The sequence below is a fragment of the Taeniopygia guttata genome, chromosome 17, assembly GCF_048771995.1.
Source record: "Taeniopygia guttata chromosome 17, bTaeGut7.mat, whole genome shotgun sequence".
NCBI lineage: Eukaryota > Metazoa > Chordata > Aves > Passeriformes > Estrildidae > Taeniopygia > Taeniopygia guttata.
This window is the reverse complement of record NC_133042.1, coordinates 9,320,553-9,342,175: the sequence shown is the minus strand read 5'-3', so window position 1 is coordinate 9,342,175 and position 21,623 is coordinate 9,320,553. Positions and strand designations below refer to the sequence as shown.

At 38.5% G+C, this 21,623-nt stretch overlaps 1 protein-coding gene across 1 annotated transcript; it reads left to right on the top strand.

Annotated features, from left to right (window-relative positions):
• The first annotated feature begins 378 nt into the window (after positions 1-378).
• Positions 379-19,296, top strand: C5 (complement C5). The gene is made up of 41 exons (XM_041719738.2): positions 379-510; positions 768-960; positions 1,526-1,688; positions 2,008-2,078; positions 2,357-2,448; positions 3,070-3,152; positions 3,302-3,392; positions 3,706-3,811; positions 4,434-4,560; positions 4,783-4,898; positions 5,105-5,305; positions 5,500-5,703; positions 6,121-6,330; positions 6,511-6,660; positions 7,037-7,166; positions 7,461-7,526; positions 7,631-7,831; positions 8,336-8,426; positions 8,800-8,876; positions 9,453-9,592; positions 9,832-10,053; positions 10,557-10,617; positions 11,129-11,218; positions 11,429-11,641; positions 11,768-11,843; positions 12,270-12,429; positions 12,883-12,978; positions 13,250-13,421; positions 13,630-13,835; positions 14,204-14,356; positions 14,671-14,733; positions 14,980-15,061; positions 15,670-15,721; positions 16,079-16,181; positions 16,269-16,343; positions 16,440-16,545; positions 16,726-16,812; positions 17,160-17,249; positions 17,591-17,674; positions 18,087-18,225; positions 18,466-19,296. The coding sequence occupies exons 1-41, from the start codon at positions 446-448 to the stop codon at positions 18,593-18,595; spliced, it is 5,037 nt and encodes a 1,678-aa protein (XP_041575672.2). The 5' UTR covers positions 379-445; the 3' UTR covers positions 18,596-19,296.
• Positions 19,297-21,623: the final 2,327 nt, after the last annotated feature.

Here is a 21,623-nt window from a genome sequence, read left to right as displayed (position 1 = left end):
TTCAATACAACAATAAAATAATGCTGGTCTAAACACATCCACACATTGTTTGATATAACTCAAATGCTTTTTTGCTTCAGACACAAATTTAAACTTACTTTAATTTCTAAAAAAAAAATTTACTAAGGAAAAACAGAATCACTTTCTGATTGTTGGGGTTTTTCCTACCTCTGAAAATTATTTTATTATGCAGTTGTCAGAAAGAAAGTGAGGACTGACACAGGATTGCTGTGGACATATAAAAAATTGAAATCCTAAATTAAAAAAATTACTAAGTTTAACGGTTCTGGTTTCCTCAGGAAGTGGCAATAATATTTTAGTAAAGAATGATCTGCCATTAATTATTAACTGTGGATGAAATGTGTTGGCATTTCTGCTCACCTACAGCAGAGGCTGTTTAACCCAGCCTCATTAACATCTCTGGTTTGCTCTTGTCCCAGACACAATGACCATTTTAATATATTTTATTGTTTTGCTATTTTCTGGAACGACTTTTAGCCAAGAGAAAACGTAAGTAAAAGCAAATACGGAATTTACTGGAAACGCTACTTGATTGTTGTCCTCTCTTTTGGGTAAATAAATCCAGAATTTTAGTAGATCCAATACAAAGGGCACTATCCAAATAGGATTTTAATTAGTGTCTTGCAATAACCTGATTATCCTGTTTGCTCTAATTCTGTGCATATAACTGAATTCCAAATGGAAGTAAGGAATCTGAAAGAAATACAGTTCCATTATGCTGTTATTGTTTTATATTCCATGTACAGATATGTCCTTACAGCACCAAAGATCTTCCGAGCTGGGGCCTCTGAGAAAATTGTAGTTCAAGCTTTTGGCTATGAGAAGGAATTTCCAGTCAATATTGCCCTAAAAAGCTTCCCAGATAAGCTTGTTGTGTATTCGTCTGCTCGGATTTCCTTAACCCCAGCCAACAAATTCCAGGATGCTGTAACTTTGACAGTAAGGAATTCAGACCTTTCTTACACTCTTTTTCTTATCACATTTAGTGATAAGTCCTAAAAAAATATTAAGTGACAGTAAGTTTTCAGTTGTTTAAACTGGGGAAGGCTAATGCCCCAATTTTTGATCTGAAATTAAAAATGCACTGAATAAAATCAGTTAACAACATTGAGGTTCAACAATCAGACTGTTTTAGAATCATTGCCATACTTGCATAATTTTAAAAATAGAGAGAATCAAATCAAAAAATACCAACCACAGCAGCAGTTTTGTTGTGGCCATGATTCATCATGTGCATAAATGGAAATCTGATAATTTCTGCTGTTGTAACTTCATTACTGGGCTTTGGACTTTGCTGGTTTAGTTCTGGACATAAATAAAATAAAAACCATCCTCTACCGTGTAAGCAAGAATAAATGCTTGTATTAATATTTTTATTTAATGATACTCAACCACATAGTGGTAATTGCTTTTCAGATACTTTTTGCATCAAAAAATACTGTAGGAAAAAATGCGTGAAAAATATTTTAATAATCTTCAAAAACCTTTGTTTCATCTCCCCCAGGTTCAACCAGCAGATTTACCAAGAACAGATACTTCAGACAAGTATTTGTATTTGGAAGCTGTTTCTCCACATTTTACAAGATTTAAAAAGATTCCTGTTTCCTATGAGAATGGGTTTCTTTTTATTCATACAGACAAACCAGTTTATACTCCTGATCAGTCAGGTAAATAATGCTTATTTCTCTTGGCTGTTATTTAATTTTAAAAGTCTGCTGACTCTGCCAAGGAATTAGGATTTAATTTTTCTTTGAGCTCTTGGTTGTGTTGTATTGCCATCAGCTGATATTTAATTTTTTTTATCAGCAGAACAATACTTTGAATTATTTTATCATACTGGAAAAGTTAATCACTTCTCCCTGCCCTCCTCACCCTAAATTACTAATTTGTGGCACAAAGAATGAAAGGTATTCCTGGGAGTTTGTTAAAATATAAGTAAATTGTTTGGTTTTTTGATTTTGAGATTTATTGCTATAATTCTTACAGTGAAAGTCAGAGTTTACTCTCTGAATGAAGAACTGCAGCCAGCTCGGAGAGAGACTGTCCTGACTTTTGTGGTGAGTTGTAATTGAATTTAATATGAATATTTTGTAGCTCTAATAACAAATAAAGATGGGTAGGAACATGGGAAGTCAGTATTGCAATCAATGTTTAATAAACTCTTAGATGTTTTTGCAGGTAGCCAGACATCTTTTAAAAGATTTTAAATTGACTTTGCAAAGTTGGATAGAGGTTTTCAAGTCCCAGATCTGAAGTTGTTCCAGAATAGAAAAAAAATTCCCCTGTTGATAAGAACTATCTGTAACTGCTCTTTCTGTCCTCTTATCATTTCAAGGATCCTGAAGGAGTCGAAGTGGATATTTTGGAGGAAAAAGATTTTACTGGAATAGTTTCTTTTCCTGACTTCAAGATTCCTCCTAATCCTAAGTAGATTTATTTAATTTTTTTTGGTGAATTATTAACATTATAATGCCTTTCTATAGTGGCTGTCATAGAGTGGTTTTGCATGGTGGGCATGACTTGAAACTTGGAGATTTCTAACATTTCACATAGGGTGGAATCATGATAGAATTAGGGACCTTGTGGCAGAGTATTCTCCTTAAAGAACAGTGAGGGGCAGGTTTTTCATGCTCAATTAAAAAAGAACATTAATGACAATTAAAGCTTTCTACTGTTGAGATATAAATAGTAACAAAGATGTGGGGATTTCATATTTCGAGTGTGTTTCATACAAATCACCAGCATTTTCCCAGGAACAGCAGCAGTTAAAAAATATCTCTTCAATTCTCATTTTAGTCTTGAGAGGGTGCTGAAACATTGCTGAGAGAGCAGAAGGATGATAGCAGGGGCTTGAGAAACTGTTTATAACTGAGTTCAGTGCTTTAAAGTAAGTGTCAAATAATTAGTGATGTGTCAAAGAGAATCTGCTCAAAGTAGACCTTGAATGCCTGTGAAAATCTGGTGCAGAATTTTCCTCTCTAAGAAATTATTACCAATATTATCATTAATTTTCATCTTAAAAGCTGTTTGATGGTTGATATTTCATAGATATGGAATTTGGAAGATTAAAGCCAAGTACAAGATGGATTTTGTGACCTCAGCTGTGGCAAAATTTGAAGTTAAGGAATATGGTAAGGTGTGCCCATGCTGTGAAGCTGCATTTTTAGTGTTTTCAAGAACTCAAACCCCTTGAAATGGTCATGATTCTTCAGTGGCTCAGCACCGGTGGCTTCATGGGTAAAGCACCCCCAAAGTGACCTTTTTTCTACTCAATTTGCAGCAATGCCAAGCTTTTCCATCACCATCGAGCCAGAGAGTAACTTCATTAGTTCAGATAAATTTGAGAACTTCAGGATTGTTGTGAAAGCTAGGTGAGGAAATAGGGCTGGGAATCCTGAATATCCTATATCTCCTCTTCCTTTACCTGAAGAATGATTCTCTGAGTCCAGACTTTTCCTCTTTGCTTTCCTCAAGAAAATTTCATCAAAATAATTTCTGCTGTGTAAAAAAATCTAAGTGATCCTTCTTAAAATTCCGTCAAAGTGATTATTTTTCAACAGAAGTGTTTAAAATACACAGACATTTGTTTTCCATCTCTTGCCTAGGCAATGACTCTTCAAAAACAAATGCTGTGTTGCAGCCACTAAAGTAATCTTAAAAGCATTTATGTTGTTTTATTCTCAGCTATTTTTCCAACAAAAAGCTTCCCAGTGCTGATGTTTTTCTTCGTTTTGGAATAATTGAAGAAAGTGAGAAAAGAATGATGCCTCAGGCAATGCATGTAACAAGGGTAAGAAGCAGCAAATCAAGTTTGTGTAGAATTCACATGCATAACTCGGGACTGATCCAATCCCACTGAAGTTTTTCCGTTAAATTTGGTGAGAATGGGTCTCAAGTTGTAATTTGCATCCACAGCTCCCCAGTGTGGGCTTTTCCTGTGTAAGGCTGTCATCAGGGGCAGAGAAATGCACTTGGAAATGAAATTCAGAGGCAGCATCTGAGACAATGGCATTTCAATCTGCTGCAATTACTCTCTTGGCCAAACTGTGTGATGAAGATTTCTATGAAATAATTTCAGTGCTATCTATTACAGAATAACTGAAGTCAAATGGAGACAAGCAGCTCAAAATGATACTGATTTATTCTGGGGAGTCTGTTCTACACTAATTGTCCCCTTCCCTCATTTAGTGAAGATATCTCTCTGTTATCCCCACCTCTTGCTGAGCCTGCACACAAACTTTGCAATATGTGTCATTAGTTGATTAATTTAAAATAATTTTAGGGAATAAAGAATCTATTATTTAAACATCTTCACCCTTTGATTTCCTCTGAAAATAGACAGTGAACAGAAATACACTGAATCTACATATGGTCTGTGTATTATAAAGTGATGGTTTCTATTTCATTTCCAGATTGAAAATGGAGTTGCTGAGATCAATTTTAACAGTAAGAGAGCAGCAAGTTCTATAGGCTTTGACAGTCTGGAAGCACTGGATGGCTCATATTTATATATTGTGGCATCAGTGTTGGAATCTATGGGTAAGTTGCTCTTTAATTGAAATTTTTCTTAACACTTCTGCAAATATGAACAGAACTAGAAAGGACATTATAAGGCTAACCTTCCTAATATCAGACTTTCTTTAATATTCAGTTCTTCTTCCAAAAACTTCTAAGGAAGAACAGCCTGTTCTCACTGTAGAAATGGTTAGGGATTAAACTTATTGTTGGCTGTTTGCTCCATGGGGTGCTGTGTTTTGTCAGGTGGCCTCAGTGGAGAGGTGGAGTTCACTGGAGTCAGGTTTGCTGTCTCTCCTTACAAGCTGAGTTTGATTGCCACTCCTCTCTTTGTGAAGCCTGGACTGCCCTTCTTCATTAAGGTCAGTTCCCAGGAGCAAGGGGGTTGCACATTAAACCCCATCAAGCACAAGCTTTGTCATTTTCTCTCTGTATCACTCTATGTCGGATAAACACACTTTCATTTCCATTGACTTGTACATTTGTAAACTCCCTGTTGTAGAAGCAGCTGAGCAGCTTGGAAGCCTCTTCCTGAAAAATGTCACCATTTCTTTGTCCCGATGAACAGGTGCAGGTGAAAGACACCATGGATGACTTTGTTGGGAATGTCCCTGTAACTGTCACTGCCAAATCCTTAAGTGAGCAAATGGATGAGACCTGGTTGATATCAGAGGGTTCAGAATCTGGGAGAAGAAAAACAAGCATCAGTGATGGAACTGCTTTGTTTGTTGTTAATATCCCACCAAACAGCAAAATGTTGGAGTTTCAAGTGAGTTAAATTGTTCCATTAAATTATTTCTTCAAGAGTGTAATTATTTCTTTGAGGGTAAGGTCTTGAGTTGGCTTCTCTTTTATTAATCCCTCTGAACAACATATTGCAGAATGATATTAGTTTTGTCATTGCTTGTTTGCTTAGGAGTAATTCTGTACTCAGAGTATTCAGACATTTCATTATCTTTCCAGGTAAAAACTGCAGATCCACATCTTTCAGATGAAAACCAAGCAAGTAAAAGCTACGAAGCAAAAGCTTATTCATCCCTGAGTCAGAGTTACCTCTACATTGACTGGGCTTCAAACCACAAAACCCTGGAAGTGGGGGATGTAATAAATATTAATGTATATCCACAAAGTCACTACATTGATAAAATACATCACTACAGCTATTTGGTGAGTAACAGATGTTTCTGCATAAAATATTGAATTGCAATTTAATATGGATGGTCATGGATGAAAAAGCTCAACAGTCAAGAGCTATCCTCAGCATAGAATATGTGCAGCTCAGGCAACTGCTTCCTTTCAGATAGAATCTGTCAGCTTTATAGGAAGAAAATAACAGTCTCGTGTTTAAATTTTATATTTATGTGGTCTCTTTAAAAAAAATTCTTATCTGACATTGACTGGGATTGAGGACAAGTAGTGTTGGTCTCAAGAGCTGTTTCAGAAGGTGAAATGTTGAAGGAAAAGAAGTGCAGAGACAGCACTTCTTTGTAGTGGAAGATATAAATTCAAATAATTACTACATGTGAAAAATAGACTAAATATAAAATCTGATTTTTTAATTGTCCATCATTTTTTAAACCATAGATCACATCAAAAGGGAAGACAGTGAGCTTTGGAACTCAGGAGAGAATTAAGGATTTGGAATATGAACATCTGACTTTCCAGATAACTCAAGAGATGGTTCCTTCAGCACGTCTCATTGTTTACTACATAGTCATGGGAGAAGGAGCTGCAGAGTTAGTGGCTGATTCAGTTTGGCTGAATGTGGAACAGAAATGTGGCAATAGCCTTGATGTGAGTAGCAAAATAGGCACTGAAATTTGTGGGTGTGCATTTGTTTTATGGTTAGATTTTATCTTGGACTTACACAAGTTCTTTAACAATTAAATTATTATAGTAAATATCTGCCATCAACTGGATTAATTTCAGAGCAATGTGCTTTCAAAATTACCAATCTTTGTTATTAATTTATAGATTAAGGTGCAGTCAAGCAAAGCAACACTGAAACCAGCAGAGGTTGTATCACTCACCATGAAAACCCAGTCCAATTCCTTTGTTGCTTTGTCCTCTATTGACAAAGCAATATATGGAGTCACAGGAAGAAGGAAGAGGGCAATGGAAAAGGTGAGGTAGCAGCCATAAAAGAAAATCAAGCTGCTCTTTATTTCATTTCATATTCAATAACTGATCCGTCATGCACTCAGCCAGCCTGAAAATGGGCAGAAGAACAATTTAAGGCAGAGTGAAAATTGTTTGTTTAAATCTACAGTTCAAAATTATTAAAAGAACTAGTTTGCAATCTTTTGAATTCCAGTAGATGTAAATTGTAGTTTTGAAGGCAAATCTGACCTCTCTCATCAGAACTCCACAGACCTGGCCAAAAACAGGTTGCAGTGTCGGAGAGCTCCTTGCTCAAGGAGCCATGGAGAGTATGTTCTCCTTTGTTTCACAAAGAGCCTTTCCAGGCTGTGTTCTGCATGGGATTTGTGTTTCTCCTCAGATCATGCTGCAGCTGGAGAAGAGTGACCTTGGCTGTGGGGCTGGGGGAGGACAGAACAACATTGCCGTGTTCAGGATGGCCGGGCTCACCTTCCTCACTAATGCAAACGCTGATGACTCAGAGGAAGCAGGTACATTCCTGTGGTCCAGGCATGGAACTGTGCATTTTCTGCAATGTTCCACTGTCACTCTCAATTATTATCTTGGAACTCAAGGGGATGTATATATTGATGATTTGTGAGGGGGGATAACATCTTGTGGAACAGTTACTGTAATCAAAATGAAAATGCTTCTATGTAATTAAAACAGCGAACATAAAAAAGTTTCATGCATTTGGAATGTGACTTTGTGGAGTTATTTTTAAGAGGACAATCCTATTACAAGAAAAGTTCATGCTGTGTGTACTTTTTTATTTTTCTGTACAGATGAACCTTGCAAGGAAGTGTTAAGAACCAAACGGTCTGACTTCAAGGAAAAGATACTCAAAGAAGGTGTCACAAATATTTCTATGTATATCATAATTTAAAAAAAATCACATCCATTTGAAAGTAAAAACTTCATCTCAAGGAAGTGAACTGTTTTGTTTTTATTTCAGTGGCCAAATACCGAGATCCAGAAGCCCGGCAGTGCTGCATGGCTGGAGTAAAAGCTTATCCAGTGTCTGAGACCTGCAGGGACAGAGCTCAGAGGATTCGGAGGAGCCAGAGGTGCATTTCTGCATTCATAGATTGCTGTGAATTTGCCAACAAGCTGCGGCTGGAGGAGCCAAATAAGCTCCTGATATTGGCCAGAATGCGTGAGTATGAGAGCTCTGGGTGTCCTGCTCCAGAACAGGGGGATGGAAAGGTGATGGAATCTATTATTCCCCCACCCCCGATACCTGTCAGGGTTGTTCCAGACAGAATTTTACCAGTCTCCCAAAACTTTGGTTATATATCCCTGAGGAGGGGCAGGAGAGCAGTTCTTGGTTGTGTTCAGCTCTCTATTCTGTTCACCCACATTTAGAACAAGCAGAACAGCAATCAGAGACTATTAAGAGTAAACTTGAATGCCAAATTTGAATTCTTTGCCCAGGCCCAAGACAGACAGTGGGTAACACCTCAGGAAAGATCTGTGGGAGGGTTAAATTCCTTGTCTTCCATTATCTCCCTATAATTGCTTGTTAACAAGGTGATCTGTCAGGATATTGGACAGGTGTCAATGGATGAGGTGGGATTGACACAGATTTTTGACTGAGTGTATTAAGATATCTTTTTTCTTGTATCAGAGTTTTTTTACTTGCTTCATTTATGTTCTTCAGATTTTGAGGCTCTCTTGGAACTGGATGAGGCACAAGTTCGTAGCTACTTCCCTGAAAGCTGGTTATGGGAAGTTCATCAAGTTTCTTCAAGGTACTGCTTTTCTCAAATCAACTTTGTAGACAGGAAGTGGGGAAACTGAGGTAAACTGGGTAACTTCAGGTGCACCAGAGATGTGTGCTGAAATGGAGTCTTATCCAAACAAACTATTCCTGCCATGTTCCTCTCCATGCTCCATGTACTGTGTGGTGCCCAGATTGTTGAGCCACTTTCACTTTGGACCTTGCTAAATACCAGCTTCTGTGAAATCAGCTAAAACCAAGTTTATTCCAACCAAAATCCCTAATTCCTCTTTTCTGGCTCAGAGCTTCCCCGAGTCTCTCTTAGAGTGTTGCTGGTGATGAGCTATGCTGTTAACAGATAATGTTAATGGTAATGGATAAATGTAAAAACACTTTTAACACAGGTCCAAGACTCTGTCTGTCACCTTGCCTGATTCACTGACCACCTGGGAAGTACAAGGTGTTGGCATTTCAGATAAAGGTAGGTCTTGCAACCCAGCTAGTTTGGAGCTGAAGAATCAGAAAGCTTTGTAGACCCTCTCAATGAGTTTGATACTCATGTTCTAAAGTATTCACTTTCTGGTTGATAGACAGGAAAAGAAAACAAAAATATGTTTTTGGGGAAAGTAAATCACTTCATGTCATGTTGTGAGTGTCAGTGGCTGGGAAAACAAAGCCTGTCCTGTGTGTGACAATGGTTCATAGAGAGTAAGAAGAAAAAAAAAATATTGAGTAACTCTTCCCTGGACAACTTTACATTGTCCTGCTACCTGGAGCTCAGGGACTTGAGATTTTCCAGGAGATTTGGTAATCCAATCAGAGAATTTCTTTGGGAAGAAGAAACCCAAAGAACCTGGTATGTCAGCTGAGGTGTGAGGAGTGGTGAGAGCTGCTTGGATCAGGAAGCAAAAACCTGGGAACTTTTAAAAAACTTGGACTGTTCAAAGTACACACTGAAAAATCATATGTCATTGCTAAAGTATGTCAAGACCTTTTCAAACTTGTTTATCAGTAGGGTGGATAAGACACTCTGCTTTCATGGTTTTAATTCTCTCAGGTATTTGTGTGGCTGCACCTGTGGAAATCCAAGTTGTGAAGGATATCTTCCTGAGCATTTATGTTCCTTATTCCGTGGTACGAGGGGAGCAAATCGAGTTAAAAGGATCTGTTTATAACCATAAAACCTCTGCAATTAAGGTAATTCGTGTTAATGAGCCCTGTGGAAGGATTGACATAGTAAACTAAAAAAGCATTTTTCCTGGGACTATCCAGGAGAAACAGATCCTTGGATGGGATTTCTTCAGTCCTTAAGCCAGTGTTATGTACTGCAAACAGAAGTAGCATTTCAGTAACAGAATGCTCAGTGCAGGATTTAATATTTATCTGGTGTTGTACCTGCCATGGAAATGAAACATTGAAATCTCTCCACCTTTCAGTTCTGTGTTCAAATAGCAGCTGGAAATGGAGTCTGTACCTTTGGAGATTCTGCAAGTGCAGGGTCGAGGATGCAGAGCTGTAAATTGAAGACTCTGGATGCTGGTTCTTCCTCAGCAGTTACATTCCGGATCCTCCCTCTGGAACTGGGTCTCCACACTGTCAATTTTACATTGCTGACCCTCAGGAATAGTGAAATTGTAGTTAAAACTTTACGTGTTGTGGTAAGGAAAAATATTTTTTTAAGCATTTTTGAATTTTAAATTGGGTTCAATTGAGTCAATATAGAAATTTTGCTTTATTTTAATATCACACAATGTTCTTTAATTCAATGAGGTGTGTGCAGTGGAAAAATGAATGGCTGAGTATTTGAGCACACCCATTTTTAAACCTTGATTATAAGAACTGAAAGATTACATGAATTTAAAAAAATAGATTAGAACTTTGTAAGCAAGGGAGAATACTTTATTCTAAGTTGTTTGGTTTTGATTTCCACTTGAAACACGATTTTTTTCCTTTCCTAAGGTTTAACTTTAATATTTTGTTAAATTTTCTCAAGAATTGTGTGAGCTAGAACACTAAAATTCACGTGTGCAAGAGTTAAGTCAAACTCAACTACAGAAAAAGAAGACAAAAATACTGTGGGTTTAACCTTTTGTTTCAGCTGATATATTTGATTTTAAAAAAATGTTTCCATTTTCTACCTCTTTCCTCATCATGATCCCAGCCAGAAGGCATTAGGAAAGAACTCCATGCAGGTTTCACTTTGGATCCACAGGGTGTTTATGGTAAGAAAATTGATGATATGTCTTTGTGTTATTTTTTCCTGGTCTTGATTCTTGATAATCAAGTTTTTCACAATGTAAAAAACTTGGAGTTTCTCCTTCCTGAGATATTGTAAATATGTCCTTTCCCAAGGATTTCCTGCCTTGGCTTAAGGGAACTTTGATTAATTTATTGAGGGAAATTCAAATGTATCTTCTAGTGTGATGTGATTGTAAACTTTCCTCAGCTTTATTAAAGGGAATAGAATATGTTCTCATTTAACGAAATAAACCACAAAGTTTAGGTCCAGATCAGATTTTTTTTTCTTGTAACAAAAGAAAGATAAAGAGTTTTCACCTGTTCCTTTTCAAAGCTTGATGTTGTTTGCCTGTGCATTTGGGAATATGTCTGGTTTTCACATTCTGGTTGCTGAATTCTCAGTTGTAACTTTCAACCTGTCAATTACAGCTGAATTGTCTGTTGATTTAGATTGTGCAGCATTTTATATATATGTATACACATCTTCAATTTCAGGTTCAATCAAGAGACGACAAGAATTTCGATACAAAGTCCCACTGAATCTGGTCCCTAAAACACAAATTGACAGAAGTGTCAGTGTAAAAGGTAAATAGAAACTTTTCATACCCTGCATTCCTCCTATTTTGTCTTAAGTTCATCTGATTTATTCTTTTTCTTTTGAGAAAGGCTTTGCAAGTCCCCTTTAGCGTAGAAATTTAAACACTTCCCAAGAATGGCTGCTCGTGGATTCTGCCCTTGGGTTGGCTTTCACGACCTGCTGTTTCAATCAGTTTTTTGGGGTTTTTCCTTGCACAGGACACCTTATGGGTGAAGTGATGGCCACAGTGCTGAGCCCCACGGGCCTGCAGATGCTGAGCAGCCTGCCCAGGGGCAGTGCAGAGGCCGAGCTGATGAGCATTGCCCCGGTGTTCTACGTGTTCCGCTACCTGGAGGAGTCGGAGAATTGGCATTTACTGGGCCCGAGGACCCTGAGCTCCAGGACTCAGATGAGGAGGAAGATGAAAGAAGGTAGAAAACTCTGCTGTTTCTCTTGCTTCAGGGTTGTAGAGGTCCTTTGCTGAGTGAGAAGGGCGATACATCTCAGGGAGCAAATACAATTCTTATAACTTTGCTTGTTCCTGATGTATCCCTCAGGAATTGTGAGCATCTCGTCCTTCAGGAATGCTGACTGCTCCTACAGCATGTGGAAGAATGGGCAAGCTAGCACATGGTGAGCTGAAAGGGGTTTGGGCTGGAAAAAGCCTTATTTCACTCCCTTGCTTTCATATTTTCAGTAAGCACCAGACAAGAGTGTGATGGTAGATTTAAGCAGTGTTTACAACTCTGAATAATATCTTTTGATTCCTTGCTTTCGCTTGCCAAACCTTTTCTTTGTGTCCGTAATTCACACCATGACAACCAAGATGGTTTTGGGATGTAATGAGTTCATACCCTGAAACACAGGAATTGATCCTAGTTTAAAATTATTTCAGTAGTTATTGTCTATTTGTTAAGTTAAATTTAAAATTAACCTTCATTATCCCTTTGAACCACAGCAGTGTGTAGGATACAGAATCCTAAGCAGTGTAAATTTGTGTTTGCCCTCTGCAGTACCTGCCAATCTAAACAAGCAGGATCTCTTTGCTTCCCTTGACAGGTTGACAGCTTTTGCTTTAAGGATCCTTGGTCAAGTGAATCAATACATTGATCTTGATGAAAAGTCTATTTGTGATACCCTTCTGTGGCTGATTGACAACTGCCAGATGCCAGATGGGTCATTCAATGAATTTTCTAACTACCAACCAGTGAAACTACAGGTACAAAACCCAAACCTTTTCTGTGCTTAGGCAGTAAAAGCTGAAGGCACCAAGAAATAAAGTGGTTCATATTTTAGGCTATATTTCATCAAAACACCTGCTCAAGACAAGTTTTCTCTTTATTCTAAATTCATTTAAAGCCCAGCACAGTCTTGCAGACCTTTCTGTTTTTTCGCAAAAAGTAGCTGCTTGCCACTTCTTAATATTCAGAAAAAGAATGTTTAGGTTCACTTCATAATCTAATAGTCCTGGCTCATGAATTGCTTAATGTGTTTTGGTTTTTTTACAAATGAGCTATTACCTTCCAAAGAGTCAATGTATTTTCAGGTTTAACTAAACTGGTAGTTTTTACAGGAATTTCTATTTATTTCCAGAATTTAACACTGAGAAGCTCTATTTATTTAAATGAACTTTTATTTCTATTTCATTATTTTTATTATTTTATTTTTGTAGGGTACATTACCTCGAGAAGCGAAAGAAAAATCTTTGTATCTCACAGCATTTTCTATTATTGGAATTGACAAGTCAATGAAAATATGTCCTACTCAGGTAAACATTATTTTTATTTCTGCCCTCTGGGCTTCTAATTTCTTCCCTTTTCTTTGTTTTAAAAAAAATCAAGAGTTTTTTTCAGTTTCACAGATTTATTTGCTTTGTTAGTCTTTGTCTTTCAAAGTCAGCAAAAGAACAGCAAGGAACTTCCAGATTCATTATAAGCTAGTGTAGAAGACATTCTGTGTCTGTATAGTCCTGACAGAGAAGCTGTGTTTCTTTAGGGTCAGTGTGAGGGGTGTGAGCTGTAAGCTGTCCATGTTTGCAGAAAATCCACGATGCCAGGAGCAGAGCAGGGGATTATTTGGTGCAGAACGTGCAGCTGGCCCAGAGCCCCTTCACGGTGGCCATCACCGCCTACGCGCTGGCCCTGCTGGACCCCAACCACCACGCGGCACGGGTCGCCTTCTCTGCCCTGAAGAGAGAGGCCTTTGTCACAGGTACTGCTCCCTTCCCACTGCCCTGTCCCCATCAGCACCACATCTGCTCTCAGCACTTTGCAAACGTCAGGTTTTTAGCATAGGAGGGGTGGGCTTCCATCCTTGTTAGGTACAGAGCGAGCTCCTGCCCATCTCCTGGCCCAGTGCCTCTCCTGGTGTAGCAGAGCTGCTGCTGGGCTTGCACCTGGACCCTCTTCTCCTCCTGCAGGTGACCCCCCCATCTACAGGTTTTGGAAAGATGCTTTTAAAACACAAGACCAGCCAACACCCAACTCTGTCACTGCACAAATGGTTGAAACCACAGCCTATGCCTTGCTCACTACTTTGCTGAGAGGGGATGGAAACTATGCCAAGCCCATCATCAAGTGGCTCTCTGAAGAACAGAGATATGGGGGAGGATTTTATTCAACTCAGGTGTGCTTTTACATATTTTGTCCTCATTCTTCAAGTACCGAGCATTTTCTTCCATCCCTGGACATTCAAGCCCAGGCTAGATGGAGCAACCTGGTCTGGTGGGAGGTGTCCCTGGAATGAGAGGGGCTTTAAGGCCCCTTCCAGTCCAAACCATTCCATGATTCTGTGATAGTAACATTTGAAGAGGATAATTCAATTAAATGACCACACTGCCAACATCAGAGTCCTGTGTATGGGATTAGTATAAAATGGCTCCATGGACATGGTATTTTTGGACTCTGGGAAATCTGATTTCTCTTAATTAAAATAAACTGAAATTTTATAAATAGAATCCCTGGAGTTAATTCTTTATGATTGATTTCTGACAGGACACTATCAATGCCCTTGAGGCCCTGACTGAATATTCCCTTTTTGTCAAACGGCTGCATTTGGACATGGATGTAAAAGTATCCTACAAAAATGGTGGACCCCTAAACTTATTTAAACTGACAGAAGACAATTTCGTGGGAAGAACTATGGCAGTGAGTGAATAATATTGCTTTAAAAAGGGAAACCAGAATTCTTAGCATCTTGGTAAATGATTATTTGAGCTTTGAAATAGCTACTAAAATAGCTTTTTTTTCTTATAACAAGTTGGTAATAATTTGGTATAGAAAATGTTTAAAGGCTTTGTTTATCTATGTTATTTAATATATTTGAATATTCATTTAAATTTACTATTTCTGCAGAATCCAGTACATATTTGAAATGTAAGCAAGACAAGCCTGAATTGTTGCTAATTGTTGCTAATCTTTATTATTAATGTGCAACTTCTTGTTCCTCACCAATTCTTTAGGCACCTTTGCAAGATGATCTGTATGTAAGCACTGGCAGCAGCACTGGCATAGCTACAGTAAATGTAAGTATGCAACCAGGTTTTTTAAATGGAATTTCTCATTTCTTAATGTGCTGGAATTTTGCTCAAGAACTCCCCATTTCTTTCTATGCTAATAATTTGTTGGCTCTGCTTTGCTGGTATTTTCATGTTACCAATAAACCAGACTTATTTCTATCCTTCCCAGTGTGAGTTTTTACAGTTTTATGCCGGTTCTGAGGATTGTTTAATGCTGCTTCTCTTTTGTCTGATTTATCTGTGTGTGTGCAGGTGAGGACGGTGTATAACACCATTGGTACTTCTGAAGAGTCCTGTAACTTTGAACTGAAGATTGTTCCCAAGAGAGATGATGGTAAAGGGTTAATATAATTTAAAATGTTGCTACTCAAATCAGTGCAAGGGAGGGAGGGGGAAAAATCCTGAGTCTTTTATGAGTGTTTTTTACTAAGAAAAAAATAAATTCTGCCACTTTCTAAATGCAAAACTGGAAAAGAAATTGCTAAAAGTTTTTTAGCCCTGTTTGAAATGACTGCTTTTTGTGAATAGAATTAATATTTACTTTATTTCTGTTAGGTTTGGTTTAGTCATTTATGGAAGAGCTTTTGACAGGTGGGGGAGTGAGGAGAAAGAAATATGATAGGGAGTGGGAGAGGTTACAGTGAGTTCTACAAAGCACTGAGAGTTGAAGTCCAATTACAACAGGGGGCAGAACCAAATTCTGAATTTAAATAATATAAACACACAATAAACTACATTTCAAGCTGTCATTTCACCTGAATTACCAAAGAGGTAAATGTAATTTGTTTGTGGCTAGATTATGAATTCCTGTAAAAATAGCCACCAAAACAATGTAAATAATTACCTTCCAACTCTGAAAATGCTTTGTGAGAGTTTGTGAGAGTTTTGGGCTGCTGCTTCTGGAGAGTTCTGAAATTCTTTGGCTCCACTTGCCACGAACAGGTCGCATAAGAGGAGATGGGGAACCCCTGGGGCGCCTGGAGGCTTGTGCAAAGTAAGTGCAGTGAGGGGCTGGTTATTAATAATTCCACCAGCTCTCCTCATCTTTTCTTTCTGTTTCTTCTCTGTTATGTACATGTGTAAATAGAATTAGAGCCAAAGGTCATGATCTCTGTGGGGAGGAGTCTTCAAGTTATTTTTGGGCTCTCCTGGAACATAAGCATTAAAAGCTTCTTCATGCGTGGCATTGACATAAATCTGAATGGATTCATCTGGACTGTTTTGCTTCACTACGAGTTTACTGTGGCTTAAATGTTGACAGAATTTTCCTCATTTTTTTCTGGGATCACATTCAAGTAGGTCTGTTTCATTTCAGTTATCATTAATTAATACTGGTTTTAATCTAACTCAGGTACAGGCCCAGTGTGAGGGAGCCCCGGTCAGGGTCTGCTCATGCTGTGATGGACATAGGGCTGGTCAGTGGAGTGGAAGCCAATCCAGAGGATTTATCTACTGCAAGTATTCAAGAATGGTTTTTCCCTTCCTGGCTTTATATGACAGATATGTAATATTTACTGTTCATTTTTTTCTGTGCCCTGCAGCTTGCGAGTGGCGTTGATCAGCTGATAGCAGATTATGAGATAGAAGATGGGCATGTTCTTCTGCAGATAGACTCTGTATGTTACCCCTTCCCTGACTGTAAGCACTGCTTTTACTCTTTGGAATCATTTTGCCTCCTTTAGAGCTCTTTAATTCATGTTTCTCTCAAACAGGTGCCAGCTCACAAGTTCCTGTGTGTTGGCTTCAGGATCAGTGAGCTTTTCCGGGTTGGAATGCTGAACCCTGCCACCTTCACTGTGTATGAATATCATGCACCAGGTATGTGTTCCAGCTCTTCACATCCTTGTTTGCCTTTTAGCTCTGTTTTCCACCCAAAGAATTAACAAATTAACAGATTTTTTACTCCATTTTATGTGAAGCTCTGGTGACTTTTGCCTCGCCAGGTTTCAGTGTTGATGTCTTAGACTTTGATTTTCTACATGTATTTTTTATTTCTAGACAAAAGATGCACCATACTTTATAATCCCTATGGAAATGAAAAACTCGTGAGATTGTGTGAAGGAGGTGAATGCAAATGCATGGAAGGTAAGCTTTATCTGAAGAGGCTTTTTCATTTTACTTGGTGGGAAAATGCAGTGTACAAAACCACAGTGAACATAAGGAAAAAGCCCTCATAAGAACACAGCTGTTTCCCCTGCATATTTTACATTAGAAGAAATTTAAAGCTGTGTGCAGTGTGATCATGGAAGTCTGACTGGATTAAGCCTGATGTTTGAGGGCGTTATATTGTATTTTAAATATTCACTGTTCCAGCATGCAATCCCATAATTACGGTGTTGCTCAGTTAATTTGCCCATGCAGGATGATGGAAACCCACGTTTCCTTTGGGGACATGTGCTGGCATTCTCTTACCTCTGCCTTTCTCCTTGTAGCTGAGTGTGGTAAAGTCCAGGAGAGGCTCGGCCAGTCGGTAACTGCTGAGAGCAGGAGAGAGGCTGCCTGCCAGGGGGACACTGCTTATGGTAATGGGGCTCTCACTGCCTCTTTCCCTGCTCTCAAATGGCTGTTTGCTCTGTCTGCTGCTGCTGCAAAACATCTTGTTCAAATTACAGCTGCAGTGGTTAGAAATTCAGTGTGGCATAGCGTAATGTAGAGAAAAGTGAGTTCTACCCACAGCTTCCCTCAGATTAGGTGTGGGTAGGACTTCTCAATGCTTTCTGCCCCTATAACCATTTAACCATTGCATTCCCAGAAATCAGTGTTGTAAAGGGGCACAAAATTCTCCCTCTGAGCATCTCTAAGATATTCAGGATGCATGGCAGGAACAAGGAATGACCAGGTTCTGCTTTGTGTCGTTCTGCAGTTTATAAAGTGAACATCTCATCTCGCAGTGAGGAGGGGTTTTTTGTGAAGTATTCTGCAAATCTTCTGGACCTCTATAAAAGGGGTGAGTTCTGTGTTTCTGCTCCTGGGAGAAAGGAGTTGGAATGCTCTTAGGCATTCACTGTCTTACCTGTTGCTCATAGGGCCTGTGGAACTGAAGCTGATGTTCACTCCTTTGTCCTCTGAGTTTAAGCGTCCCATATTTCCTTAAAATTACTATAATATTAAATTATTTAATGTGCACAAGGCTTATTTACCATTCAGATTTAATTGAAAAATCCTTTACAAGAGACATGTTTTATATAATTTAATTTTCCTGTTATAGAACAGTGGCAAAGAGATCCCCTGGCTGTGCAGTACTGTAGAACATTTAATGTTTTCTCTCTAATATATATGCATTACTGGAAATTCTTTCTGTGTAATTGTCCAATTCTGGATTATTTTTGGTTTGTTTTTTTTTTTTTTTTTTACTTCAGGGCAGGCTTTTGCTCAAAAAAATAATGAAATAACCTTTGTTAAAAAGAAGACTTGCACAGAAGTTGAACTGAGCCCAGGAGAGCAGTATTTGATCATGGGAAAAGAAGCCTTAAAGATAAGCATTGGTTACAGTTTCAAGTAAGTCATTTACCACAAGGATATGCTGAGATTTAATCTTAAAGTGTTTGTATGCAATAATTCTTGTGAGATACAGAATTGATTTAATTTTGAAAGTATTCAACCAGCAGTCACACAATGTGCACACTTAAAGCAGGATTATGAACACAGAACAAGCACTTCCATATTGTAATTTTTTTTCTGTTTCCTTTTCCTTCCCAAATCTTAGCAGCAAATGATCATTTTCTGTTGTCTTTTTAGATTCCAGTACCCTTTGGACTCCAGCACTTGGATTGAGTGGTGGCCTTCAAATACAGCCTGTGCATCCTGTCAGGAGTTTCTGAACACACTGGATGATTTTGCTGAAGATCTCCTCATCAGTGGCTGTTAATTCACTTGGACAATTTTTAAATTAAAAATCCAGATCGAATCCCATTGGAAAGAAGAAAAATCCTCACCTATTTATTAATTCTTTTTGACTGAACACTCATTAAGAGTTACCATGAAAAATTATCTTGGCATGTATTTTATTGCAATGTTATTACAGCAGAGTAATGCTCAAATATGATTTTTAAGCTTGGATGAGAGACTAGAATGGAACAGTGCAAAGACATTTGAAGTCAAAAGAAGTGGATTGCCTGCAAAAACAAACATGAAAAGCACTGTCTTGTCCTTAAACCTAAGTCTTATCAGAACATAAATATATGCAGCCACTTTGTTAGCTGTCTGTGTAAAAAAACTTCATTCCTTAGCTTTTCCTTTTGTACTCTTTTTTTAATTCCTGCATTTCCATTCCTGACAGTAACTGATGCTGGTTTTATGCTCTACTTTCTTGTAAAAAAAAAACAAAACCAAAAAAAACCCAACCAAAAAAACACCCAAAAAAACCAAAACTATTCAATTATATGTGTGCTTTTCATTATTTGTGTTTCAAGACAAACGTTACTTTGCATTTGATGACTGAATTTGACAGTTAAAAATCTTGCCTTGCCTCCAGGAAAGTGGCAGATGAAAGGCCAATTTTCCTGCTCACAGCTCCTGGCACAAATCACCTTGGTTCCCAGTAAAACTGAGAAGAGAATTTGATACAAAGTACAGTTGCACACGTTTTTATTTGTATTGAGGAGTTGCCCAAAAGCAGCACGTCCAAGAACTTTAAAATTACTGTTTTCCCTCTCTCTTAGGAGTATCTCAATCCAGAACATTTAAGATGTGGAAAGAAGATAGTCAGAGATGATGCAATTTTTAATTTTGGCTCTGTGAGTATTTAACTTTATTTTTTTATCCTCCAAACTTTCTAAGAAGCACTAGAAGCTCACACTGTGTCCAGCAATAGCTGGATGTAAATTCAAACTGCAGAGAGCAGTACATGGAAATGCTCAGTTGGGCTGTCTAGACAGGCACCAGTAAACATTTCTGTTTCTGAACTGGTGGCTGTATATTGTGAGACCTAATTATCTCTTTAAATGACAAGGAGCATGTCTTGTTTTCGCAGGTGATTTTGACATTTAAGTTCTATTGATTTTTAGTGAGCCAGACTGCAAAAAAGGCTCCTGAGGACTAGTTATTTAAAAATAACACATTAAAATGCTGCTCTTAAATCTCGAATTGCAGTCACTAGTTTAAAAAAACCTTTTATCTTATTTGTTATCTCTGTTTCTATTCAGAATTAACAATCCAGTATATCGCTGAGATCAGTAAAATACTTCAAATACATGTATTTAAAAGGGAACTTTTGTACAGATAATTAGCCAGGTGTAGGATGGAGGTGTGTACAGATCCCGGTGTCAGGAAGATTTACCTTCCCCACGTGGCATGGCTTGACTTTCCCAGCAAAACCACGTGGGGGAAAGGTATATCTGTGTCTTCATCTGCTTCCACATGCAAATGATGTTGGCAGATTTCTGCAGGGCCTCATTAGCAGGACAAGAGAAAATGGAAGTGCCATGGGAGTGATTTTAGAGCTCAGTGCCAACCTTAGTGCCTCATGGTCAGAGAGTTCTGAGGCACCAAACAGCCCCCAGGATTAAGCCCAGCAAACATGGAAATTCTTGGAATAATCACTGCTTAGGTGACTCATCTGTATTATGAAATGGAAATTATTTCAAAGCACATTCTGTCCTTCCAAGCTTGCTGTGGATTCTGGACACCAGAGCTTTTCTCTCTGAATTGTACACAGTGTTTTTTTGTTCCTTGCTTGTTTATGTCTATGATGTGCAAGTCTCCAAATGTTCCAGCCTTTGAATCCCCAGCCAACAGCTGTAGTGCTTCCAGAAAAACTTGCATTTCCCTGCCCCACTGCTGCCCAAAGGCCAGGCAGTGTCAGGTGACTGCTCTGCCTCCCTGCTGATGAAGTGGCCTCAGAGCTGAGTGCTCCTGCCCACGTTTATCCTCACATTTCCAAAAAAAAACGGATGGCTGGCCTTGCCTGCACAGATAATCTCTGAAAGCAGGACTCTCTAAGGGTAATTAAATAAGTTTGGGCATTATACTTTTATTCCTTTTTCATATATTTCCCTTTGAATAAGGAAACTCAGCAGATGCCATTCAAATGTGATTCTCCCTGGGTACTCTTGGCAGGCCAGAGTTGGTTGAATTCCAGAGATTATAACAAATCTAAGGGTTAATACTGTGTTATCCTTTAGCTCTTTTAAAATACCTATTTCTGTGCATTTCCATTTGTATTTTACTGGTTTTTAGACAGCTAAGCATCACAAATTGAACTCATTTCTCTTTTCATTGCAACCAGAAATTAATCTCAATGGCCCGAGCTGGTGAGTGACTTGAATAGCCCAAATTCCAGCCTGTTATGCACAGTGACATGTGAAACTCACACTTTGGTCTGGACTGAAAGCTGCTGGGCTGTGCCAAAGAGCTGTGACTAATTTAGGGAGAGAGCCAATGGGTGCTTTGCTCTGGCCATTGTTCCCCAAGCAGGGAAGGAGTGATTTTGTGGGTAGAATCTTTCAGGACATGCCACAAGCCCTAGGTAGTCTTACTCAGCCAAGTGCTCTGACAAAAATGATGTGGAATTGGGAATACCTGACAATTTTAGAAGGGGAATGGTAAATCCCTATTGCAGGTTAGTATTATTACTTCTAATATACTTCTAAATACCTCCATAGTGACTGCTATAATTCCCTCCTGGCTGACCCCAACACATATATTCAATACTAGATGGAAGAGAAGAATGCTCCCATGAGCTAGGAGGGTGCAAGTCCAAGTTACCACATAATTTTTATTTTGTTATGATGCTCCACTCTCATCTGAAATCATTTGGGATGGGAAAAATACTCACTTCATCACAGTGAGTTTATTCAGTGCACGTGGGCAATGCAAAGCCAGAATATCACACCAAAATTCTTTTCTATTATTTGCACAGCAGTGTAAGTGTTCAGTGTAGGGACAGTCTCTCTTCT